Raw genomic sequence first — 23055 nt, 5'->3', positions numbered from 1 at the left:
GTAAAAGATCAGTACATGCAATGTTATAGCCCCCTATAGGAGCTATAATGTTGCATAAGAAAAGTGTAAAAAAATCATTAACCCTTTCAATTATCCCTTCCCCTAATAAAAGTTTAAATCACCCGGCATTTCCAAAAATAAAAAAAACATTATGTAAATAATAATAAAAATAAACATATGTGGTATTGCCGCGTGCGGAAATGTCCGATTTATAAAAATATACCACTTTTTAAACCGCTCGTTCAATGGCGCACGCGCAAAAAAATTCCAAAGTCCAAAATAGCGCATTTTTGATCACTTTTTATACCACAAAAAAGTGAATAAAAAGTGATCAAAAAGTCTGATCAGAACAAAAATGGTACTGATAAAAACTTCAGATGACGGCGCAAAAAATGAGTCCTCAAAGCGCCCTGAACACAGAAAAATAAAAAAGTTATAGGGGTCAAAAGATGACCATTTTAAACGTATAAATTTTCCTGCATGTATTCATGATTTTTTTCGGAAGTGATACAAATTCAAACCTATACAAGTAGGGTATCATTTTAACCGTATGGACCTACAGAATAAAGATAAGGTATCATTTTTGACAAAAAATGTACTGCGTTAAAATAGAAGCCCCCAAAACTTACAAAATAGTGTTTTTTCATCAATTTTGTCGCACATTGATTTTTTTTCCCGTTTCATCGTAGATTTTTGGGTAAAATAACTAATGTCATTACAAAGTAGAATTAGTGACGCAAAAATTAAGCCATTATATATAATTTTAGGTGAAAATTTTTAAGAGTTATGATTTTTTAAAGTTAAGGAGGAAAAATTGAAAATGAAAAAACGGAAAAAGCCCGGGTCCTTAAGGGGTTAAAATCCTTCTATTTTGACGACCTATATCTTTTTCATTTTTCCGTATAATCGGCGGTATGAGGACTCATTTTTTGCACCATTATCTGTACTTTTTATTGATACTTTTTATTGTGGTTATAAAACTTTAATAGTTTTTTTTTTTATGTGAATGTGACAAAAAAAGTAGCAATTTTGCGCTTTTTTTATTTTTACGTTCTCGCCGTTCACCGTACGGGATCAATAACATTATATTTTAATACTTCAGACATTTAAGCACACGGCGATACCAAATATGTGTATTAATAATTTTTTACACACTTTATGGGGGTAAAATGGGAAAAAAAGGACAGCTAACATTTTTATTGGGGGGAGGGGATTTTTAAAAAATTTTTTTACTATTTTATTTTTTACTTTCATTTTTATATTTTAATAGTCCCCATAGGGGACTATCTATAGCAATCGTTTGATTGCTAATACTGTTCAGTGCTATGCATAGGGCACAGCACTGATCAGTATTATCGGTGATATTCTGCTCTGGTCTGCTCGATCTCAGACCAGAGCAGAAGACCCCGGGAGACGGACGGAGGCAGGTGAGGGGACCTTCGGCCTCCATGCTGGATGATCGGATCGCTGCAGCAGTGCTGCGGGCTATCCGATCATCCATTGAAAGTACCACGCTGCGGCAGATGCCGTGATCTGTATTGATCATAGCATCTGAGGGGTTAATCTGCGATTGCAGATGTCCACCATTACCGGTGGGTCTCTGGCTGCTGATAGCTGCTGGGACCTGCGGCGCGTAAATGTAAGCCATGGTGCGTTAACATTTACGTCCATTGTCGTTAAGGAGTTAACCCAGCAGGGCCACTGTATATACTGTATATGGGGACCGTAACTCTGGCAAACAGCTGAAAAAAACTTTTATGGGGGGTATTTTTAGGGGGGGTATTTTCTGCTATTAACCCTTGCAAAAATTTGAAATTTGGGGGGAAACACACATTTTAGTGAAAAAAAAATATGTTTTTTTACATATGCAAAAGTCGTGAAACCCCTGTGGGGTATTAAGGCTCACTTTATTCCTTGTTACGTTCCTCAAGGGCTCTAGTTTCCAAAATGGTATACCATGTGTTTTTTTTTTTTGCTGTTCTGGCACCATAGGGGCTTCCTAAATGCGACAGGCCCCGGAGCAAAATTTGCTCTCAAAAAGCCAAATATCACTCCTTCTCTTCTGAGCATTGTAGTTTGCCCGTAGTGCACTTCAGGCCAACTTATGGGGTACCTCCATACTCAGAAGAGATGGGGTTACAAATTTTGGGGGGTATTTTCTGCTATTAACCCTTGCAAAAATGTGAAATTTGGGGGGAAACACACATTTTAGTGAATTTTTTTTTTTTTTTTTTTTACATATGCAAAAGTCGTGAAACACCTGTGGGGTATTAAGGCTCACTTTATTCCTTGTTACATTCCCCAAGGGGTCTAGTTTCCAAAATGGTATGCCATGTGTTTTTTTTTTTTTTGCTGTTCTGGCACCATAGGGGCTTCCTAAATGCAACATGCCCCCCAAAAACCATTTCTGAAAAACGTACTCTCCAAAATCCCCTTGTCGCTCCTTCGCTTCTGAGCCTTCTACTGCGCCGGCCGAACAATTTACGTAGACATATGATGTATGTCCTTACTCAAGAGAAATTGGGCTACAAATATAAATATACATTTTTTCCTTTTACCCCTTGTAAAAATTCAAAAATTGGGTTTACAAGAACATGCTAGTGTAAAAAATGAAGATTGTGAATTTTCTCCTTCACTTTGCTGCTATTCCTGTGAAACACCTAAAGGGTTAAAACACTTACTGATTGTCATTTTGTATACTTCGGGGGTGTAGTTTTTATAATGGGGTCATTTGTGGGGTATTTCTAATATGAAGACCCTTCAAATCCACTTCAAACCTGAACTGGTCCATGAAAAAAGCGAGTTTCAAAATTTTGAAGCCCTCTGGTGTCTTCCAAAAGTAAAAACACGTCAATGTTATGATGCAAACATAAAGTAGACATATTGGAAATGTGAATAAAAAAATAAATTATTTTGAATATCCATTTTCCTTACAAGCAGAAAGCTTCAAAGTTAGAAAAATGCAAAATTTTCAAATTTTGCATCAAATTTTGGGATTTTTCACCAAGAAAGGATGCAAGTTACCTCAAAATTTTACCACTATGTTAAAGTAGAATATGTCACGAAAAAACAGTCTCGGAATCAGAATGATAACTAAAAGCATTCCAGAGTTATTAATGTTTAAAGTGACAGTGGTCAGATGTGCAAAAAACGCTCTGGTCCTAAGGTGTAAAATGGCCTGGTCCTTAAGGGGTTAAAAGAAATGCTAACTTTTTTTTCCACAAAATTGGTATGTATAAAATTGTAATTTTAATAGTTTGGACACTTACGCAAGCAGCGATACCACATATGTAAAAATGTTTTCCTTTTTTTTTTTTTGTAAAATGGGAAAATAAGGGGGATTAGATTTTTTTATTAGGGGAGGTGTTTTTTATATACTTTTTTGAAACTTTTTTTTATTTTACACTTTTGAAGTCCCCACATGGGACTTTTATGTGCAATGATTAGATTGCATTTACTACTTAAAGGGGTACTCCAGTGGAATATTTTTTTTTTTTTTTTTTATCAACTGGTTGCAGAAAGTTAAAACAGATTTGTAAAATACTTCTATTAAAAAATCTTAATCCTTCCAGTAGTTATTAAAGGAGTAGTCCAGTGGTGGCTCTAAGGATAGGGGATAAGTTGCAGATCGCGGGGGGTCCGACCGCTGGGGCCCCCTGCGATCTCCTGTACGGAGCCCCGACAGCCCGTGGGAAGGGGGCGTGTTGACCTTTGCACGAGGCGGCGGCCGACATGCCCCCTCAATACAACTCTATGGCAGAGCCGAAGCGCTGCCTTCGGCAATCTCCGGCTCTGCCATAGAAGTGTATTGAGGGGGCGTGTTGGCCGCCGCTTCGTGCGGGGGTCGACACCCGCTATCTGGGCGGAGAGCCGGGGCCCCGTACAGAGAGATCGCAGGGGGCCCCGGCGGTTGGACTCCCCGCGATCTCAAACTTATCCCCTATCCTTAGGATAGGGGATAAGTTTTTCACCACTGGACTACCCCTTTAACAGCTGAATACTACAGAGGAAATTCTTTTCTTTTTGGAACACAGAGCTCTCTGCTGACTTCTCTGTCTATTTTAGGAACTGTCCAGAGCAGAATATGTTTGCTATGGGGATTTTCTCCTACTCTGGACAGTTCTTAAAATGGACAGAGATGTCAGCAGAGAGCACTGTGCTCGTAATGTCAGCAGAGAGCTTTGTGTTCCAAAAAGAAAAGAATTTCCTCTGTAGTATTCAGCAGCTAATAACTACTGGAAGGATTAAGATTTTTTTTAATAGAAGTAATTTACAAATCTGTTTAACTTTCTGGCACCAGGTGATTAAAGAAAAAAAAAAAAGTTTTCCACTGGAGTACCCCTTTAACCCCTTAAGGACCCAGCCATTTTACACCTTAGGACCAGAGCGTTTTTTGCACATCTGACCACTGTCACTTTAAACATTAATAACTCTGGAATGCTTTTAGTTATCATTCTGATTCCGAGATTGTTTTTTCGTGACATATTCTACTTTAACATAGTGGTAAAATTTTGTGGTAACTTGCATCCTTTCTTGGTGAAAAATCCCCAAATTTTATGAAAAATTTGAAAATTTTGCATTTTTCTAACTTTGAAGCTCTCTGCTGTAAGGAAAATGGATATTCCAAATATTATTTTTTTGGTTCTCATAAACAATATGTCTACTTTATGTTTGCATCATAACATTGACGTGTTTTTACTTTTGGAAGACACCAGAGGGCTTCAAAGTTCAGCAGCAATTTTCTAATTTTTCACAAAATTTTCAAACTCACTATTTTTCAGGGACCAGTTCAGGTTTGAAGTGGATTTGAAGGGTCTTCATATTAGAAATACCCGACAAATGACCCCATTATAAAAACTGCACCCCCCCAAAGTATTCAAAATGACAGTCAGCGTTTTATCCCTTTAGGTGTTTCACAGGAATAGCAGCAAAGTGAAGGAGAAAATTCACAATCTTCATTTTTTACACTTGCATGTTCTTGTAGACCCAATTTTTGAATTTTTACAAGGGGTAAAAGGAGAAAATACTTATACTTATATTTTCAGCCCAATTTCTCTCGAGTAAGCACATACCTCATATGTCTATGTAAATTGTTCGGCGGGCACAGTTAGTTTACACTAACATGCTTGTGTAGACCCCAACTTCCCCTTTTCATAAGGGGTGAAAGGAGAAAAAGCCCCACAAAATTTGTTAGGCAATTTCTCCCGAGTAAGGAGATACCCCATATGTTACCCTAAACTGTTGCCTTGAAATACGACAGGGCTCCAAAGTGAGAGCGCCATGTGCATTTGAGGCCTGAATTAGGGATTTTCATAGGGGTGGACATAGGGGTATTCTACACCAGTGATTCCCAAACAGGGTGCCTCCAGCTGTTGCAAAACTCCCTGCATGCTTGGACAGTCAACGGCTGTCCGGCAATACTGGGAGTTGTTGTTTTGCAACAGCTGGAGGCTCCATTTTGGAAACAGTGGCGTACCAGACGTTTTTCATTTTTATTGGGGAGGGGGCTGTGTAGGGGTTTGTGTATATGTAGTGTTTTTTACTTTTTATTTTATTTTGTGTTAGTGTAGTGTAGTGTTTTTAGGGTACAGTCACACGGGCGGGGGATTACAGCGAGTTTCCCGCTGCGAGTTTGAGCTGCCGTGCAAAATTTGCTGCATCGCAAACTTGCAGCCTGATTCTCACAGTGAGCCCCCTGCCCATGTGAATGTACCCTGTACATTCACAGGGGGGGGGACCTCCAGCTGTTGCAAAACTACAACTCTCAGCATGCACGGTCTATCAGTGCATGCTGGTAGTTATAGTTTTGCAACAGCTGGAGGCACACGGGTTGGGAAACACTGAGTTAGGAAGCAGACAATGTTTCCCAACCAGTGTGCCTCCAGTTGTTGCAAAACCACAACTCCCAGCATGCCCAGACAGCCGAAGGGCATATTGGGAGTAGTAGTTACGCAACAGCTGGAGGAGAACAGTTTGGGGACCACTGTGTAGTGGTGTCCAAGCTGTAGCCCTCCAGATGTTGCAAAACTACAACTCCCAGTATGCCAAAACTGTCCAGGCATGCTGGGAGTTGTAATTCTGCAACATCTGAAGGGCCAGATGTTACAGAACTACAACTACCAGCATGCCTGGATAGTAAGGGCATGCTGAGGATGTATAGTTTTGCAACATCTGGAAGGGCACAGTGGTCTCCAAACTGTGGACCTCCAGATTTTGCAAAACTGCAACTCCCAGCATGCCCAGACGCCAAGGGCTGTCTGGGCATGCTGGGAGTTGTAGTGTAAGGGGACCAGATGGAGCAGTCCAGATCGCTTTACGGCGGTCTGGACTGCTGCAAAGGTCCCGCAACGCCGGCAAAGATCCACTCACCTGTCGCCACCGCCGCCGTTTCCGCCGCTGGGATCCGGGTCTTCAGGGATGAGGTAAGTACCGGGGCCGGGCCCCAGCACTCCCCCGTCCCCCGCCGCGTCCTCCGGTCTTCCTCCCTTTCTGTCCGGACTTCCAGGGCAGGGCGGGAGGAAGTAACCACCCCCCTGCGATTGGTTTGGTTAGCTAACCGACGAATCGCAGGGGATAGGAGGAGGTGGCAGGCTTGCCACCTCGCTCCTATACTTCAGCATGGTCCTGGCTGTCTGTGACAACCGGGATCATGCAAAATTACCGGGCGGTCGGGTCCCAGAGACCCGATCAGCCCGGTAAGGCCACAGATCGCAGGGGCGATTTCCCTCGTGATTTGTGACGATTGCCGACATGGAGGGCCGACATGGTTCCCCTTGGCGTTTGCCCTGGATGCCTGCTGAAGCATTTGAGCAGGCATCCGCTTCCGATCTCTGCCCAGCGCGCGGCAGGGACCGGAAAATGCCAGGACGTCCGGGGACGTCCTTGGTCCTTAAAGCTCAGAGTGTCAGGATGTCCCCGGACGTCCTTGGTCCTTAAGGGGTTAATGCTATGCCTACAGCATAGCATTACACAGTAAGATCGGTGATCCACCGATATAGCTTTGCTAAGCCAGGATACATCATTAAATCGGCAATTGGGGGGCAGGAGGCAGGTAAGGGGACCCTTCTCCAGCATTTTGGCTCACGGAAACCCCACAGGGCTGCTGGAATCTACAACTTTCACTTTAGATGCCGTGATCAGCATTTATCACAGCGTCTAAAGGGTTAAATGCCGGGTAGCGGCAGGATCGCCGCTGCCCAGCATAAGCAGTGAGTGTGAGGCTACTGATAGCTGACACTCACTGCTCTAAAGCGAGCGCAGCTCCTGCACTCGCTCCAAAGCCACTTAAAGGGGTAGTCCAGTGGTGAAAAACGTATCCCCTATCCTAATGATAGGGGATAAGTTTCGATCTCTCTGTACGAGGCCCCGGCTTGCTGCGCAGATAGCGTGTGTCGACCACCGCACGAAGCGGTGGCCGATACGCCCCTCAATACATCGCTGTGGCAGAGCCGGAGATTGCCGAAGGCAGCGCTCCGGCTCTGCCATAGTGTTGTATTGAGGGGGCGTATCAGCCACCACTTTGTGCGGTGGTCAACACGCCCCCCTTCCCGCGGGCTGTCGGGGCCCCGTACAGGAGATTGCGGGGGGCCCCAGCAGTCGGACCCCCCGCGATCTGAAACTTATCCCCCTATCCTTAGGATAGGGGATACATTTTTCACCACTGGATATCTCCTTTAAGAATTCAGGGTGTACAGGTACCAGGACGCAAGGGTGTACCTATACACCCTTCGTCCTTGACAGATTAAGATGAATATACTTTTTTCTTCACTGACTCCAATTTAATGTGCAAACTACTGACTGTTCATAGCTGATTAACTTTTCAGTGAACTAATGTCGTGGTACTCCCCACATACCCCATCAGGCCCTGTGAGCTTCACATTCATACAAAGAAAAGACACACAACACACAGTTCATTCTACTCCATTATAGCAGCCACAGTCCTCACTTGACACTGCTTTGCCTTTTATTCATCCACAGTAGACTGTCAACCAATGGGATAATGTGTTTCCATTTACAATACAGCAGAGTAGGCAGTTTAGAAAAAAATTATCTAAGAACAGACAATATATGTATAGCATCTTTTAGCTCCCCCCTGCCGTATGTGCTCCCATATGGGGGAAAACGTCATGTGAACTAGCCCTTCGACAGATTGATGTATCTAAGCTTCTTTTTTTGGCGTTTGAACACTAACATTTAAAGGGAATCTAATAGCTGGTTTATCCACATTAAAACAATACACATGATTATAGTGCAGGTGAACCTGAGTAAAATGTATCACTTACTCCAATACATGGTCCTGTTGTAGACTTAGAACCTCAGTTACTTATATGCAAATATGATCCTTTGAGCAATGGAGGCAGGAGCCATAACTCTGAGCTTCCATGTCCCCCCCTCCCCTACTGCCATATGCCCACCCATCTCTCAATATGAATATCCTCTTCAGAGCATTCACGTGGGCATCAGCTCTCGTGTAATTAGGACATGCCCATTTTGAAGAGGATATGCATATTCAGAGATGGGTAAGCACATGGCAGCAGGGGAAATAGAGGCAGGGCAGCTCAGAAAGCTGTTTCCTGCCTCCATTGAACAAAGGAGCATATTTGCATATTAGTAACTGAGGCTCTAACCCCTTAAGGACCAGGCCATTTTATACCTTAAGGACCGGAGCGTTTTTTGCAATTCTGACCACTGTCACTTTAAACATTAATAACTCTGGAATACTTTTAGTTATCATTCTGATTCCGAGATTGTTTTTTCGTGACATATTCTACTTTAACTTAGTGGTAAAATTTTATGGTAACTTGCATCCTTTCTTGGTGAAAAATCCCAAAATTTGATGAAAAAAATGAAAATTTTGCATTTTTCTAACTTTGAAGCTCTCTGCTTGTAAGGAAAATGGATATTCAAAATATATTTTTTTGGGGTTCACATATACAATATGTCTACTTTATGTTTGCATCATAAAATTTATGAGTTTTTACTTTTGGAAGACACCATAGGGCTTCAAAGTTCAGTAGCAATTTTGAAATTTTTCACTAAATTTTCAAACTCACTATTTTTCAGGGACCAGTTCAGGTTTGAAGTGGATTTGAAGGGTCTTCATATTAGAAATACCCCATAAATGACCCCATTATAAAAACTACACCCCCTAAAGTATTCAAAAAAACATTCAGTAAGTGTATTAACCCTTTAGGTGTTTCACAGGAATAGCAGCAAAGTGAAGGAGAAAATTCAAAATCTTCATTTTTTACACTCGCATGTTCTTGTAGACCCAATTTTTTAATTTTTGCAAGGGATAAAAAGGAAAAAATTTTTACTTGTATTTGAAACCCAATTTCTCTCGAGTAAGCACATACCTCATATGTCTATGTTAATTGTTCGGCGGGCGCAGTAGAGGGCTCAGAAGGGAAGGAGCGACAAATGGTTTTTGGGGGGCATGCCGCATTTAGGAAGCCCCTATGGTGCCAGGACAGCAAAAAAAAAACACATGGCATACCATTTTGGAAACTAGACCCCTCAGGGAACGTAACAAGGGGTAATGTGAACCTTAATACCCTACAGGTGTTTCACGACTTTTGCATATGTAAAAAAAAATATTTTTTTTTTACCTAAAATGCTTGGTTTCCCAAAATTTTTACAATTTTAAAAAGGGTAATAGCAGAAAATACCCCCCAAAATTTGAAGCCCAATTTCTCCCGATACAGAAAACACCTCGCATGGGGGTGAAAAGTGCTCTGCTGGTGCACTACAGGTCTCAGAAGAGAAGGAGTCACATTTGGCTTTTTGAAAGCAAATTTTGCTCTGGGGGCATGCCGCATTTAGGAAGCCCCTATGGTGCCAGAACAGCAAAAAAAAACCACATGGCATACCATTTTGGAAACTAGACCCCTCGGGGAACGTAACAAGGGGTAATGTGAACCTTAATACCCTACAGGTGTTTCACGACTTTTGCATATGTAAAAAAAAATATTTTTTTTTTACCTAAAATGCTTGGTTTCCCAAAATTTTTACAATTTTAAAAAGGGTAATAGCAGAAAATACCCCCCAAAATTTGAAGCCCAATTTCTCCCGATTCAGAAAACACCCCATATGGGTGTGAAAAGTGCTCTGCTGGCGCACTACAGGTCTCAGAAGAGAAGGAGTCACATTTGGCTTTTTGAAAGCGAATTTTGCTCTGGGGGCATGCCGCATTTAGGAAGCCCCTATGGTGCCAGGACAGCAAAAAAAAAACACATGGCATACCATTTTGGAAACTAGACCCCTCGGGGAATGTAACAAGGGGTAATGTGAACCTTAATACCCTACAGGTGTTTCACGACTTTTGCATATGTAAAAAAATATATTTTTTTTTACCTAAAATGCTTGGTTTCCCAAAATTTTTACAATTTTAAAAAGGGTAATAGCAGAAAATACCCCCCAAAATTTGAAGCCCAATTTCTCCCGATTCAGAAAACACCCCATATGGGTGTGAAAAGTGCTCTGCTGGCGCACTACAGGTCTCAGAAGAGAAGGAGTCACATTTGGCTTTTTGAAAGCGAATTTTGCTCTGGGGGCATGCCGCATTTAGGAAGCCCCTATGGTGCCAGGACAGCAAAAAAAAAAACACATGGCATACCATTTTGGAAACTAGACCCCTCGGGGAACGTAACAAGGGGTAATTTGAACCTTAATACCCTACAGGTGTTTCACGACTTTTGCATATGTAAAAAAATATATATTTTTTTTACCTAAAATGCTTGTTTTCCCAAAAATTTTACATTTTTTAAAAGGGTAATAGCAGAAAATACCCCCCAAAATTTGAAGCCCAATTTCTCCCGAGTACGGCGATACCCCATATGTGGCCCTAAACTGTTGCCTTGAAATACGACAGGGCTCCAAAGTGAGAGCGCCATGCGCATTTGAGGCCTAAATTAGGGACTTGCATAGGGGTGGACATAGGGGTATTCTACGCCAGTGATTCCCAAACAGGGTGCCTCCAGCTGTTGTAAAACTCCCAGCATGCCTGGACAGTCAACGGCTATCTGGCAATACTGGGAGTAGTTGTTTTGCAACAGCTGGAGGCTCCGTTTTGGAAACAGTGGCGTACCAGACGATTTTCATTTTTATTGGGGAGGGGGGTTGTATAGGGGTATGTGTATATGTAGTGTTTTTTACTTTTTATTTTATTTTTTGTTAGTGTAGTGTTTTTAGGGTACAGTCGCACGGGCGGGGGGTTCACAGTAGTTTCTCGCTGGCAGTTTGAGCTACGGCAGAAAATTTGACGCAGCTCAAACTTGCAGCCGGATACTTACTGTAATCCTCCGCCCATGTGAGTGTACCCTGTACGTTCACATTGGGGGGGGGGGGGGGACATCCAGCTGTTGCAAAACTACAACTCCCAGCATGTACGGTCTATCAGTGCATGCTGGGAGTTGTAGTTTTGCAACCGCTGGAGGCTCCGTTTTGGAAACAGTGGCGTACCAGACGTTTTTCAATTTTTATTGGGGAGGGGAGGGGGGCTGTGTAGGGGTATGTGTATATGTAGTGTTTTTTACTTTTTATTTTATTGTGTGTTAGTGTAGTGTAGTGTTTTTAGGGTACAGTCACACGGGCGGGGGGTTCACAGTAGTTTCTCGCTGGCAGTTTGAGCTGCGGCAGAAATTTTGCCGTACCTCAAACTTGCAGCCGGATACTAACTGTAATCCTCCGCCCATGTGAGTGTACCCTGTACGTTCACATTGGGGGGGGGGGAACATCCAGCTGTTGCAAAACTACAACTCCCAGCATGTACGGTCTATCAGTGCATGCTGGGAGTTGTAGTTTTGCAACAGCTGGAGGCACACTGGTTGTGAAACACCGAGTTTGGTAACAAACTCAGTGTTTTGCAACCAGTGTGCCTTCAGCTGTTGCAAAAGCTACAACCCCCAGCATGTACGGACAGCGGAAGGGCATGCTGGGTGTTGTAGTTATGCAACAGCTGGAGGCATACTACTTTGGCTGGGGATGCTGGGGATTGTAGTTATGCAACAGCTGGAGACACACTGGTTTACTACTTAACTCAGTGTGCCTTCAGCTGTTGCAAAACTACAACTCTCAGCAGTCACCGACAGCCAACGGGCATGCTGGGAGTTGTAGTTATGCAACCACCAGATGCACCACTACAACTTCCAGCATGCACTTTAGCTGATTGTGCAAGCTGGGAGTTGTAGTTACACAACAGCTGAAGGTACACTTTTCCATAGAAAGAATGTGCCTCCAGCTGTTGCAAAACCATAAGTCCCAGCATGCCCATAAGGGAATGCTGGGAGTTGTGGTGGTCTGCCTCCTGCTGTTGCATAACTACAGCTCCCAGCATGCCCTTTTTGCATGCTGGGAGCTGTTGCTAAGCAACAGCAGGAGGCTGTCACTCACCTCCAACGATCCTCGCCGCACAGGTCAGTCCCTCGTCGTCTCCGCCGCCGCCGCTTCTCCTGGGGCCCCGATCCCAACAGGGGCGCCGGGGATCGGGGTCCCCAGCACCGGGGGTCGTCTTCCCGCACCCGCTCACGTCCTCCGGAAGAGGGGCGGAGCGGGTTGCGGGAGTGACACCCGCAGCAGGCGCCCTGATTGGTCGGCCGGTAATCCGGCCGACGAATCAGGGCGATCGTGAGGTGGCACCAGTGCCACCTCACCCCTGCTGGCTCTGGCTGATCGGGGCCGTCTCTGACGGCCCCGATCAGCCAATAATTCCGGGTCACCGGGTCACTGGAGACCCGATTGACCCGGAATCCGCCGCAGATCGCTGGACTGAATTGTCCAGCGATCTGCGGCCATCGCCGACATGGGGGGTCATAATGACCCCCCTGGGCGATATGCCCCGATGCCTGCTGAACGATTTCAGCAGGCATCGGGGACCGGCTCCGCTCCAGATGGTTGCGGGGGGCCGGTAAAACACATGACGTTCTCATACGTCATGTGTCCTTAAGGACTCGGAAATGGAGACGTATGAGAACGTCATGTGTCCTTAAGGGGCTAAGACTTTATGTTTAATGTCTTTAATATGTTCTTTTCTGCCTACACTTGTACAATCTTCCTTACCTCCTACCTTACCTTTTTATCTTCTCTTGCCATTTTCTTCCTTCTTTCTTTTTATATGTTTTTCCTCTCTGTCTTTATCACTTTCATTGAAATCCCCTTCTATATTTTTTTTCCCCTCAAATCCTGGAGATCATATAGCACTTTGTATACCTGTGGTATAAAGATCTCTAGATATCGCTGGGAGAAGCACATGACCGTGCACTTCACTCCTCTGCTGACTGCATTCTTCATCCTGCTGCACAGAACAGGCTTCATTATGAGTCTATAAGTTCCTGGACGGAGATCATGGCCAGCTTGGAAGTGAAGCGTGCTACAGGGTGGGCCATTTATATGGATACACCTTAATAAAATGGGACTGGTTGGTGATATTAACTTCCTGTTTGTGGCACATTAGTATATGTGAGGGGGGAAACTTTTCAAGATGGGTGATGACCATGGCGGCCATTTTGAAGTCGGCCATTTTGAATCCAACTTTTGTTTTTTTAATAGGAAGATGTGACATGTGACACATCAAACTTATTGGGAATTTCACAAGAAAAACAATGATGTGCTTGGTTTTAACGTAACTTTATTCTTTCATGAGTTATTTACAAGTTTCTGACCACTTAAAAAATGTGTTCAATGTGCTGCCCATTGTGTTGCATTGTCAATGCAACCCTCTTCTCCCACTCTTCACACACTGATAGCAACACCACAGGAGAAATGCTAGCACAGGCTTCCAGTATCCGTAGTTTCAGGTGCTGCACATCTCGTATCTTCACAGCATAAACAATTGCCTTCAGATGACCCCAAAGATAAAAGTCTAAGGGGGTCAGATCGGGAGACCTTGGGGGCCATTCACCTGGCCCACGGCGACCAATCCACTTTCCAGGAAACTGTTCATTTAGGAATGCTCAGACCTGACACCCATAATGTGGTGGTGCACCATCTTGCTGGAAAAACTCAGGGAACATGCCAGCTTCAGTGCACAAAGAGGGAAACACATCATCATGTAGCAATTTCACATATCCAGTGGCCTTGAGGTTTCCATTGATGAAGAATGGCCCCACTATCTTTGTACCCCATATACCACACCATACCATCAATGTTTGTGTTCCAACAGTCTTGGAGGGATCTATCCAATGTGGGTTAGTGTCAGACCAATAGCGGTGGTTTTGTTTGTTAACTTCACCATTCACATAAAAGTTTGCCTCATCACTCAACAAAATCTTCTGCGTAAACTGAGGGTCCTGTTCCAATTTTTGTTTTGCCCATTCTGCAGCACCTGAAACTACGGATACTGGAAGCCTGTGCTAGCATTTCTCCTGCGGTGTTGCTATCAGTGTGTGAAGAGTGGGAGAAGAGGGTTGCATTGACAATCCAACACAATGGGCAGCACATTGAACACATTTTATAAGTGGTCAGAAATTTGTAAATAACTCATGAAAGAATAAAGTTACGTTAAAAAAAAACCAAGCACATCATTGTTTTTTTTGTGAAATTCCCAATAAATTTGATGTGTCACATGACCCTCTTCCTATTGAAAAAACAAAAGTTGGATTCAAAATAGCCGACTTCAAAATGGCCGCCATGGTCACCACCCATCTTGAAAAGTTTCCCCCCTCACATATACTTATGTGCCACAAACAGGAAGTTAATATCACCAACCATTCCCATTTTATTAAGGTGTATCCATATAAATATCCCAAACCGTATAATGAGCATATAATAAAGACAATATGGAGATTGGTCAGGGTCTGAACAGTCAGACCCCAAACGATCAAAACTTTCAAAATGTCTGTTCGAAATGTGAAATGAAAAAGGACACTACTAAAAGCCAAATTGTCATAATAGGTCGTAGCCAGTGGCATTTGGTTTCTAAGCATAGAGAGTGTTTTTTTGTTTCAAGGAATTACTTAATAAAATATATATTTAATTTTTTCTGCTTATAGCAATTTTCCCAGAGAATAATTTTTTTTATATGCAGTTGCTTTACACACATATTGTTTCAATATTCCTCTTATATGGGCCACTCTCTGAACCTAAGCAGTGAGAGTCAGGTTGCAGTCTTACTTGCACTATTGCAGTTTTTATTTTTGTCATAAGACGCTACCTCCGAGTTGGAATTTGAGTTGAAGTGGAATTCTGCTGGATATTTCTTGAAACTCTTTCTTCTTAATTCTGATATCCATTCCCACTATCTAAGGTAGAGATCTTCTTGTTTCACCAAAGAACATTTTTCATGTGTAAGGAAATGCAGAGGGTGAAATATGTCATTTAAATGAAAAATATAATATCTTTCCACTTAATACATTGCTAAAGCCTAGTGATTTTTTTTAAGGGTGCATTCATACAAGCTTATTTTCTGCTAATCATTAATTTGCAGCAAAATCTGCAGCAGCAAATCTGTATCAGAACTGCAGCAAAAATACACACGTGTGACCGTACCCTAAGGGCTCATTCACACGAGTGGATTTTGCTGCATATTTTAGTGCGTATTTTGCTGCAGATTTTCAGCTGCTTATTTTCTACAGCTTTTTTTCTCCTGCTTATTTTTGGATGGTAAGTCAGTGATAAAATAAGCAGCTGACAATAAGCAGCAGAAAATAAAAAGCAACAGATCAGCTGCACAATCCGCACAAAAATCTGCACGGAAAATCCGTGCAAAAATAAGCTAAGGGTAAGGTAACAAGTGCCATATTTTGCTGCGTATTTTCCCACCCATCGAAGTCATTGAGTAGCAAAATACGCAGCTGATTGTGCTACTCATGGACTTCAATGGGTATAAAATACGCAGCAAAATACAGCACGTGTGACCTTACTCTTAGGGCTCGTTCACACGGACGGATCTGCCGACGATGGACCCTACAGTGCTGCTTCCCTCTGTGCCTGTTCATAGCAGCAATCCCCTGACCATGGACTCCTACAGTGCTGCCTCCTTCTGTGCCTGCTCATAGCAGCAATCCGCCACTATAAGCAGACACGATGCGATGTGTGAGTCGCTGCGCGCATGCGCATTACACTGAGCTAGGCAGAGAGCAGCCTCGATGTGTGCGAGTATACTGCGCATGCACACGGCGACTCGCACATTGCAGCGTGTCTGCTTATAGCGGCGGATTGCCGCTATGAGCAGGCACAGAAGGAGGCAGCACTGTAGAGGTCCATCGTCAGGAGATCCGCAGCATAAAATACACTGTGGATCCGTCCGTGTGAACTAGCCCTTAGGTTACGCTCACAAGTGTGTATTTAGCTGCAGATTTTCAGCTGCTGATTTTTCTACCCATTGAATTAATAAGTAGGAAAATCAGCAGCAGAAAATCTGCAGAAAATCTTCACTTGTAAATAAACCCTTAATATCATACATATTTTCTCATGAAGTGGAGTCTATGTGCACAGTTTCAATGTATAATACCACCACTAGGCTATGTTTACACATTATTTTTTGAGCCATGTTTTCTGGCTTTTAGTCCATTTTTTTCCCTTAACAAGCAATGATAGAGTATGTTTTCTTTTCAAAGAGCAACTCCAGTGATGACTCATCTATGAATGAAAGCATTTTTTGCCAATGTCACGCACACTCACCATCATTAGTCCTGAAGTGCCATTTGTTTTGTTCCATTACAGCTGCTGTGCATTTAATTACTGTAACTGGATCATGTGATCACCAGCATGACCCACAAAAAATAACAGTGTCAGAAGAAGTAGTCTGTCATAGGTAACCCTCCCCACCCAGATATGTATACTGCTGCTGCTGTCTCTATGGGCAATCCCCCAAACCAGAGAGGACATAATTTGATTACCACCTGGGACTAAGCATGTAAATTAAATACTGTGTAAACCCCAATCCCAGTTCAATGTCAATAGTAATGTAGCACACTACACACAAACGGCTACATTTGGCAAATTATTTCATCTCCTTAGTGCATGTTAAAGGGGTACTCCAGGGAAAACAGTGTTTTCAACTGGTGCCAGAAAGTTAAAAGATTTGTAAATTACTTCTATTTAAAAATCTTAATCTTTCTAGTACTGTACTTATCAGATGCTGTCATGATCCACAGGAAGTTCTCTTTTTTTTTTTTTTTTGTATTTCCTTTCTGTCTGACCACAGTGCTCTCTGCTGACACCTCTGTCCATGTCAGGAAGTGACCAGAGCAGGAGAGGTTTGCTATGGGGATTTTCTCCTACTCTGGAAAGTTCCTGACATGGACAGAGGTGTCAGCAGAGAGCACTGTGGTCAGACAGAAAAGAACAACTCAACTTCCTCTGTAGTATACAGCTGCTGATAAGTACTGGAAGGATTAAGATTTTTTTAATAGAAGTAATTTACAAATCTGTTGAACTTTCTGGAGCCAGTTAATATAATTTTTCCCCCACCAGTGTACCCCTTTAAAGGACTAGTCACACTTTCAGTATGATGCGCATATTTGATATGCAGGATTTAAAGCTGCAGCTTTGATGCTATGTTTAGTCATTTAGTTTACATTAAACTCTGAATCCTAAAATCGGTAGCTTTAAATCCATCGCATCAAATATGCAGCAGATCCTATACATGTAAATGTACCCTAATAAGGGCTCGGTCACACGATTTTCAGCTGCTTATTTTCTAGAGTTTTTTTTTTTTCTGCCGCTTATTTTTTGATGGTAAGTCAATGAGAAAATAAGTAGCAGAAAATAAGCCGCTGAAAATAAGCAGCAAAAAATTAAAAACAGCAGATCAGCTGCAGAAAATCTGTACAAAAATCTGCCGTGTGAACGAGTACTAAGGCTAAGTTTCGACTTGGTTTATCTGTGGCCCAAAAAAACGCCAGAAAAAACATCACAGCATTTTCCTTTGTTTGGCGTTTTTTGCCTTTAAGTGGATATTGCATTTTTGGCCCTTTTGATGTTTTTTCAAAATTTGTTGGGTACCAAAAAAAAAAAAAAGGATGTGGAGGTGCTAGAATTTTTTTTCAATGAAATTTTGATTTTTTATAACGAAATTTTAATTCATTTTTAAACAAGGATCAATTTATGTGGGTGGGCAGGGCTCAAAAAATGTAGCCGACAATAATAAAAAGTGAAAAAAGTGTTTTTCACTTTTATATATATATTTATTTTTTATATTTTATAGGTAATACTACTACTCCCAGGATGAAACACACTGTTCCATGATGGGAGTAGTAGTTCCTGTACTAATAGACAGAATTCAGAAATGAGAATGTTGTCAAAAACATAACACTGATTACTTTGCCTTAATAAAATCATTAAAAAAAATACATATTAGCCATACCTTGGAGTCTAAATCAATGATTTATCATTTTATGTTATAACGTTAATAGTATTTTAAGAAGAAAATACATTAAGCATATATTTCAGGTCGTAATAGTAAAATAAAAAAATAACACAAAGAAAAAAACATATGGTTTGTTCACAGTAAAATATAGATATTTTATACTTTATATACTATATTTTGAATTGTATCATTTCATAGTTCTTTGGTGCATTCTGTACATATAAACAATGACATACATAAAATTACAGTGTGTGAAGTACGTGTAAACATTCTACTTAATGGATAATAATATCCACGATAGACTATACAATGTGCAGAAGGAAAACAAACATTTTATACAATTTACATATTCTTTTAAGGCAGTACTGATATTGTGCTCCATTACTTGTATAATTTGTGTTATAAATGGTAACAGTTATGTGACAGATAATACTGTTGAACATTCATTTGGTCTCCTTGGCCGACATATATCATTGTCTTGGGCTGGTGTAGTTATAGAGACTTTTCAGTGGCTTTGCGCCTTTTTTGCCCCTTTTCACAAAAAGGCGCAGTTCATAACACCCTTCCATATCATGTGTATTGCCAAAATTAGTGGATTGCAACTCAAAATCAGCAGAAATGTTTAAACCAAAAGGCGCTAAAAGGGCACAAATAAACCCCGCTTGCGCCTTTTTTGTGCCTTTTCTAGACACAAAAAAGGCTCAAGCAGGGTTTATTTGCGTTTTTTTTTTTTTTGCACCTTTTGGTTTACACATTTCTGCTGATTTTGAGTTGCAATCCACTGATTTTGGCAATACACATGATATGGAAGGGTGTTATGAACTGCGCCTTTTTGTGAAAAGGGGCAAAAAAGGCGCAAAGCCACTGAAAAGTCTCTAAAACGACACCAGCCCAGACTTAGCTTTTTGGTGTATGTGAAGAGAGAAATTTCAGAAAATGTTACCTGCATAAAAGTTATCAAATGCTCTGTGACCATTTAATAAATTTGGTGCTCCTACACATTTTCAGCACACACAAAAAACGCTTTACATACACCTACAATGACAAATGCCAGCCCTTAAGTCAAACTTTTCCCTGACAGTTTAAAAACAAAAACCTTATAAGCAACCAATCAAAAATAATAAGCATCATGTAAATAAGCATCATGTATAAAAACTAGGCTCATGCACACAACCTACGACCTCTAAGCACTGTTTTCTGTACTCTATGCATTCTGTAAATGTACAGCTTAAAATAGCCATACACATGGGACTTTGATTGGCCACAACTTGGCCAATCAAAGTCCTATGTTAATCCTTTATACAAACAAACGGCCAGCAACATGCCAGACTAAACTGAAAAAAATCCCATAAAGATCTTGCATAAGATGGCATATGATCAGCTGAATTTGGGTGGCCATGCCATAACTGTTCTTTTCAGCCATCCACAGAATGAATGAACAAAAAAATCCTGAATGGTCGATCACATTTTCAGCAGAGATAAGTCTGCGATCGCCATTGTAAATCATCTTTCGCATGGAATTTACAAATTATGGTCAGCCGAAATAGCCAAAAATCGCCCAACAATTATCTTATATGCACAGTCAGTTTTAGAGGGTACCCTGCAACAATATGACATCTATAGAAGTCTATGAGGCTTTGCTATACCTTAGTTTCCCTTGGTTTTAAGTATTTTTTATTATATTGAGTCCAAGAGAAAAAAATAAATTAGTGCCATGCTCCACCTGATGCCATATCAGGCTGGATTTCCATTTGGCAGTTCCTTTATATTTCCCATTCCTTTTGCATTCCCTCCTGGCTTTGGCTCAAAAACTGCAGTGGCAGTCCCCCCCCCAAAAAAAAATAAACTGCCAAGTGGAATCCCAGCCTTACAAAGCTTTTTTTTTTGAAGCACTGTCATAATCATGAGGCCTCAAACATCAGTGCTAACCATAACAATCAGATACTGTCATTTTGCAAGTGTAAATTAGAAAAACATTTTTTTTTGGCTGCCTCAGGCAATATTACAGTTTTTACACATGGGGTTGTTTCCTCTGCAGATTGTGCAAAGCTTGGTGGGTAAATAAAGTCTCTTCACAAGTTTTATAAAGAGGCAATTGTGCTATCTTGTTTTATTTTGTATTTCTTCAGAGAGAAACCAATGATCTGAATTGCTGCGTCAGGCAAAATATAGCAGCGGTGAGTGCAGTGCATTGACGGGACAACAGCTTGGAATGCATATCACGATTTTCACTCTCTGAAGCTTTCTTTGCCGCTTGAACAAACTGATGGTAGGTACATATGAGATCACGCAAATTAGTTTGCAGATCCATTTGCCGTTTATTGCATCCTACGCAGCTAGAAAATTTGAGACACACTTGGGTCATTTGCATCAGACCAAAAAAGGTTTCTTCTACTGCCTGATAAATCTCCTCTGATAACTGACCTGATCTCAACACTTTCTGTGATGAAGACATCATCTTACGAGACACATTGCAAAGGTTGGTCTTTTGTTCTGAAAACATCGAAGCACATTTGTCCTTAGGGTGCATTTCAAGCCTGTCTTTATAGTCCTCTAAAATCTTTTGGAGGTCCAATACACTGTCTTGCAATTTGCCGAAACCAGTTGGAGAATCTTGTATTCTTCTCTCAAGAAGATCAAGAGCTTCAAAATGTTCTATGCAGGATGTGTTGTTTCTAGTGTTGTCTTTAGGATTATGGTTATTTTTCACAAACCATGAGCTCCCGGATGAAGGTGGTATTGTTCTAGGTAATGGAGAATCACTTCTAGTAAAATCAATAATTTCATCTTCTATGTCATTGTCGGTAGGCTGAAAACAGGTTGTGTATGATAACTGACAGCTGCAACTTCCTACTTTGGATATTTTTGATTTTTTTTTAACTGAATCATAATTCTGATATTCATTTTCTATGACTTCTTTTTCATTACTCACAAAAGCTTTGTTTGTAGAGCCAGCAAACCTTCCTTCTAATAGGCTTTGGTCTTTGTATGTTAAATGCCCACTATAGCCTTCTTTTGGACTCAGTTTAACAGCATCAGACTCTATTTCTTCTTTACTTTCCCCACAATCAAATTTTATAGTGTCTACCGATGTGCCGCATGGTCTAGAAAATTGTTTCTTCCCATCAGACATTCTTATCATACTAGGCAAATCATCTAATGTGAACTGGTCTTGTTCTTGATTTGTCAAAAGATGTATTTCCTCTTCACAAGAAGGTACATTGGGTATTGTAGAGGTTCCCTCCCTAAAAGTAAATAGATCAGCAAGTCCCTTAAAATCTAAAAGTAAATCGGCAGCACTAGAGAAACCAAACAGTTTCCGTGTTTTACACATTTTTGGAGAACTTTCTTTACTGTTCATTTCTTCTTCAGATGTTGCAGTGTCTACACTTCCGATATTGTAAACTAATGATTTTGTGTCTTCTGACTTAGCAATATAGGGTAACATTCTGTCAGTGGGGGAAATGGTGGGGACTGAACCAATATCTTCTTTGATATTCATATCATCATCATTAAGAAATATGTTTTTGAAAATGTCCTTAATATTTTCCTCAGAGTTTTCTGCCTTTGCTGGTTCTTTTAAGCAGTTAATTTTGTTTTCTTTTTTGTTATCAGTTGATAGTAAGCAGAAGAGTGTGTTTTCATTCATGCCATTTCCGATTTCTAGTGATATTTCTGATGGACTAGCTTGGCCATTGTGTTCTATATTGAAGTCTGTAGTAGCACAAGAAGGATTGTCATTAGGTCTTCTCTCTGTAGTTCCAGAGTCATTCCTGAAACGGATAGCAGATATAGAGGACAATACTGAATCAGTCACTGATTTTGTTTCCATTGTGTCAGGTTCCATCTCCATAAGACTGGGAGAGTGTGCTTTGCTTTTACATTTGCCTGTGGAATTGTTTTGTACAAGTGATTTGGTTTCTAAAAGAGCAGGTTCGCCCTCAATGTCTTTAAAGGAGGAAACTGTAGGGGAATGTGATTCTTCTGGATGGTGAGGCTCTTTCTCAAAACAACATACATGATCTATAGTCTCCAAGGAGTCTGAGGGTGATACAGGAAATGTCACCTGAGTGGTATAGTCTGTCTGGAGAAAAGATCTTCTTTTCCGTATCATTTTTGTTGGCTTTCTAGTATACTTCATAGGTTTATTTATTTTAGTAGAATTTTCATCCAAATCAGCATGTGAGCTATGCAATACTTTTCTGCCCGCATAAAAAAATTTGTTTTCTAGTTTTGAACCTAAAAAAGTTAAAATATTTACATATTAAACATTAACAGATTTGTCCAGATAAAGAAAATAGTATTATCTATATTTTAGACAATTTAACGTCATGTCAGGAACTGTCCAGAGCAGGAGAAAATCCCCATAGCAAACATATGCTGCTCTGGACAGTTCCTAAAATGGACAGAGGTGTCAGCAGAGAGCACTGTGGTCAGACAGAAAAGAAATCCGAAAATAAAAAATTTTTCTCTGTAGTATACAGCCGCTAATAAGTACTGGAAGGATTAAGATTTTTTAATAGAAGTAATTTACAAATCTGTTTAATTTTCTGGCACCAGTTGATTTTAAAAAAAAAGTTTTCCACCGGAGTACCCCTTTAAGCCCTATCTATGCTGTAAGCAGCTTTTATTTTATTTTTTAGCAGAGTCAGGACCTGATTCTACAGATTTCTGGGGGTCCCAGGGGTTGGACCTCTAAGGTAAGACACTTATTCTCTATCTTGTGGATCGGGTATGTTTCCTACTGT

General features: G+C 41.2%; 1 protein-coding gene and 1 long non-coding RNA gene across 6 annotated transcripts in view; one reads left to right on the top strand and one right to left on the bottom strand.

Annotated features, from left to right (window-relative positions):
• The window catches only part of LOC130272499 (uncharacterized), a 69576-nt gene that overhangs the window by 26901 nt on the left and 19620 nt on the right, over positions 1-23055 (top strand). For 2 of the 3 annotated variants that reach the window (XR_008843578.1, XR_008843577.1), the window contains exons 2-3: positions 20437-20576; positions 22951-23007. This is a non-coding gene — a long non-coding RNA (uncharacterized LOC130272499). The remainder of the gene's footprint in view (positions 1-20436; positions 20577-22950; positions 23008-23055) is intronic. The other variant, XR_008843579.1, reaches the window with a different exon arrangement.
• Positions 19133-23055, bottom strand: part of FRMPD1 (FERM and PDZ domain containing 1) — a 202935-nt gene continuing 199012 nt past the window's right edge. For all 3 annotated transcript variants that reach the window (XM_056518316.1, XM_056518318.1, XM_056518317.1), the window contains exon 16: positions 19133-22546. In XM_056518316.1, the coding sequence (XP_056374291.1) occupies positions 20433-22546 (2114 nt within the window). In that variant the 3' untranslated portion in view covers positions 19133-20432. The remainder of the gene's footprint in view (positions 22547-23055) is intronic.

Source organism: Hyla sarda, chromosome 1 (genome assembly GCF_029499605.1).
Source record: "Hyla sarda isolate aHylSar1 chromosome 1, aHylSar1.hap1, whole genome shotgun sequence".
NCBI classification, from domain to species: domain Eukaryota; kingdom Metazoa; phylum Chordata; class Amphibia; order Anura; family Hylidae; genus Hyla; species Hyla sarda.
Note: the sequence above shows the minus strand (reverse complement) of the source record. Positions and strands in the feature narration are given on the sequence as shown.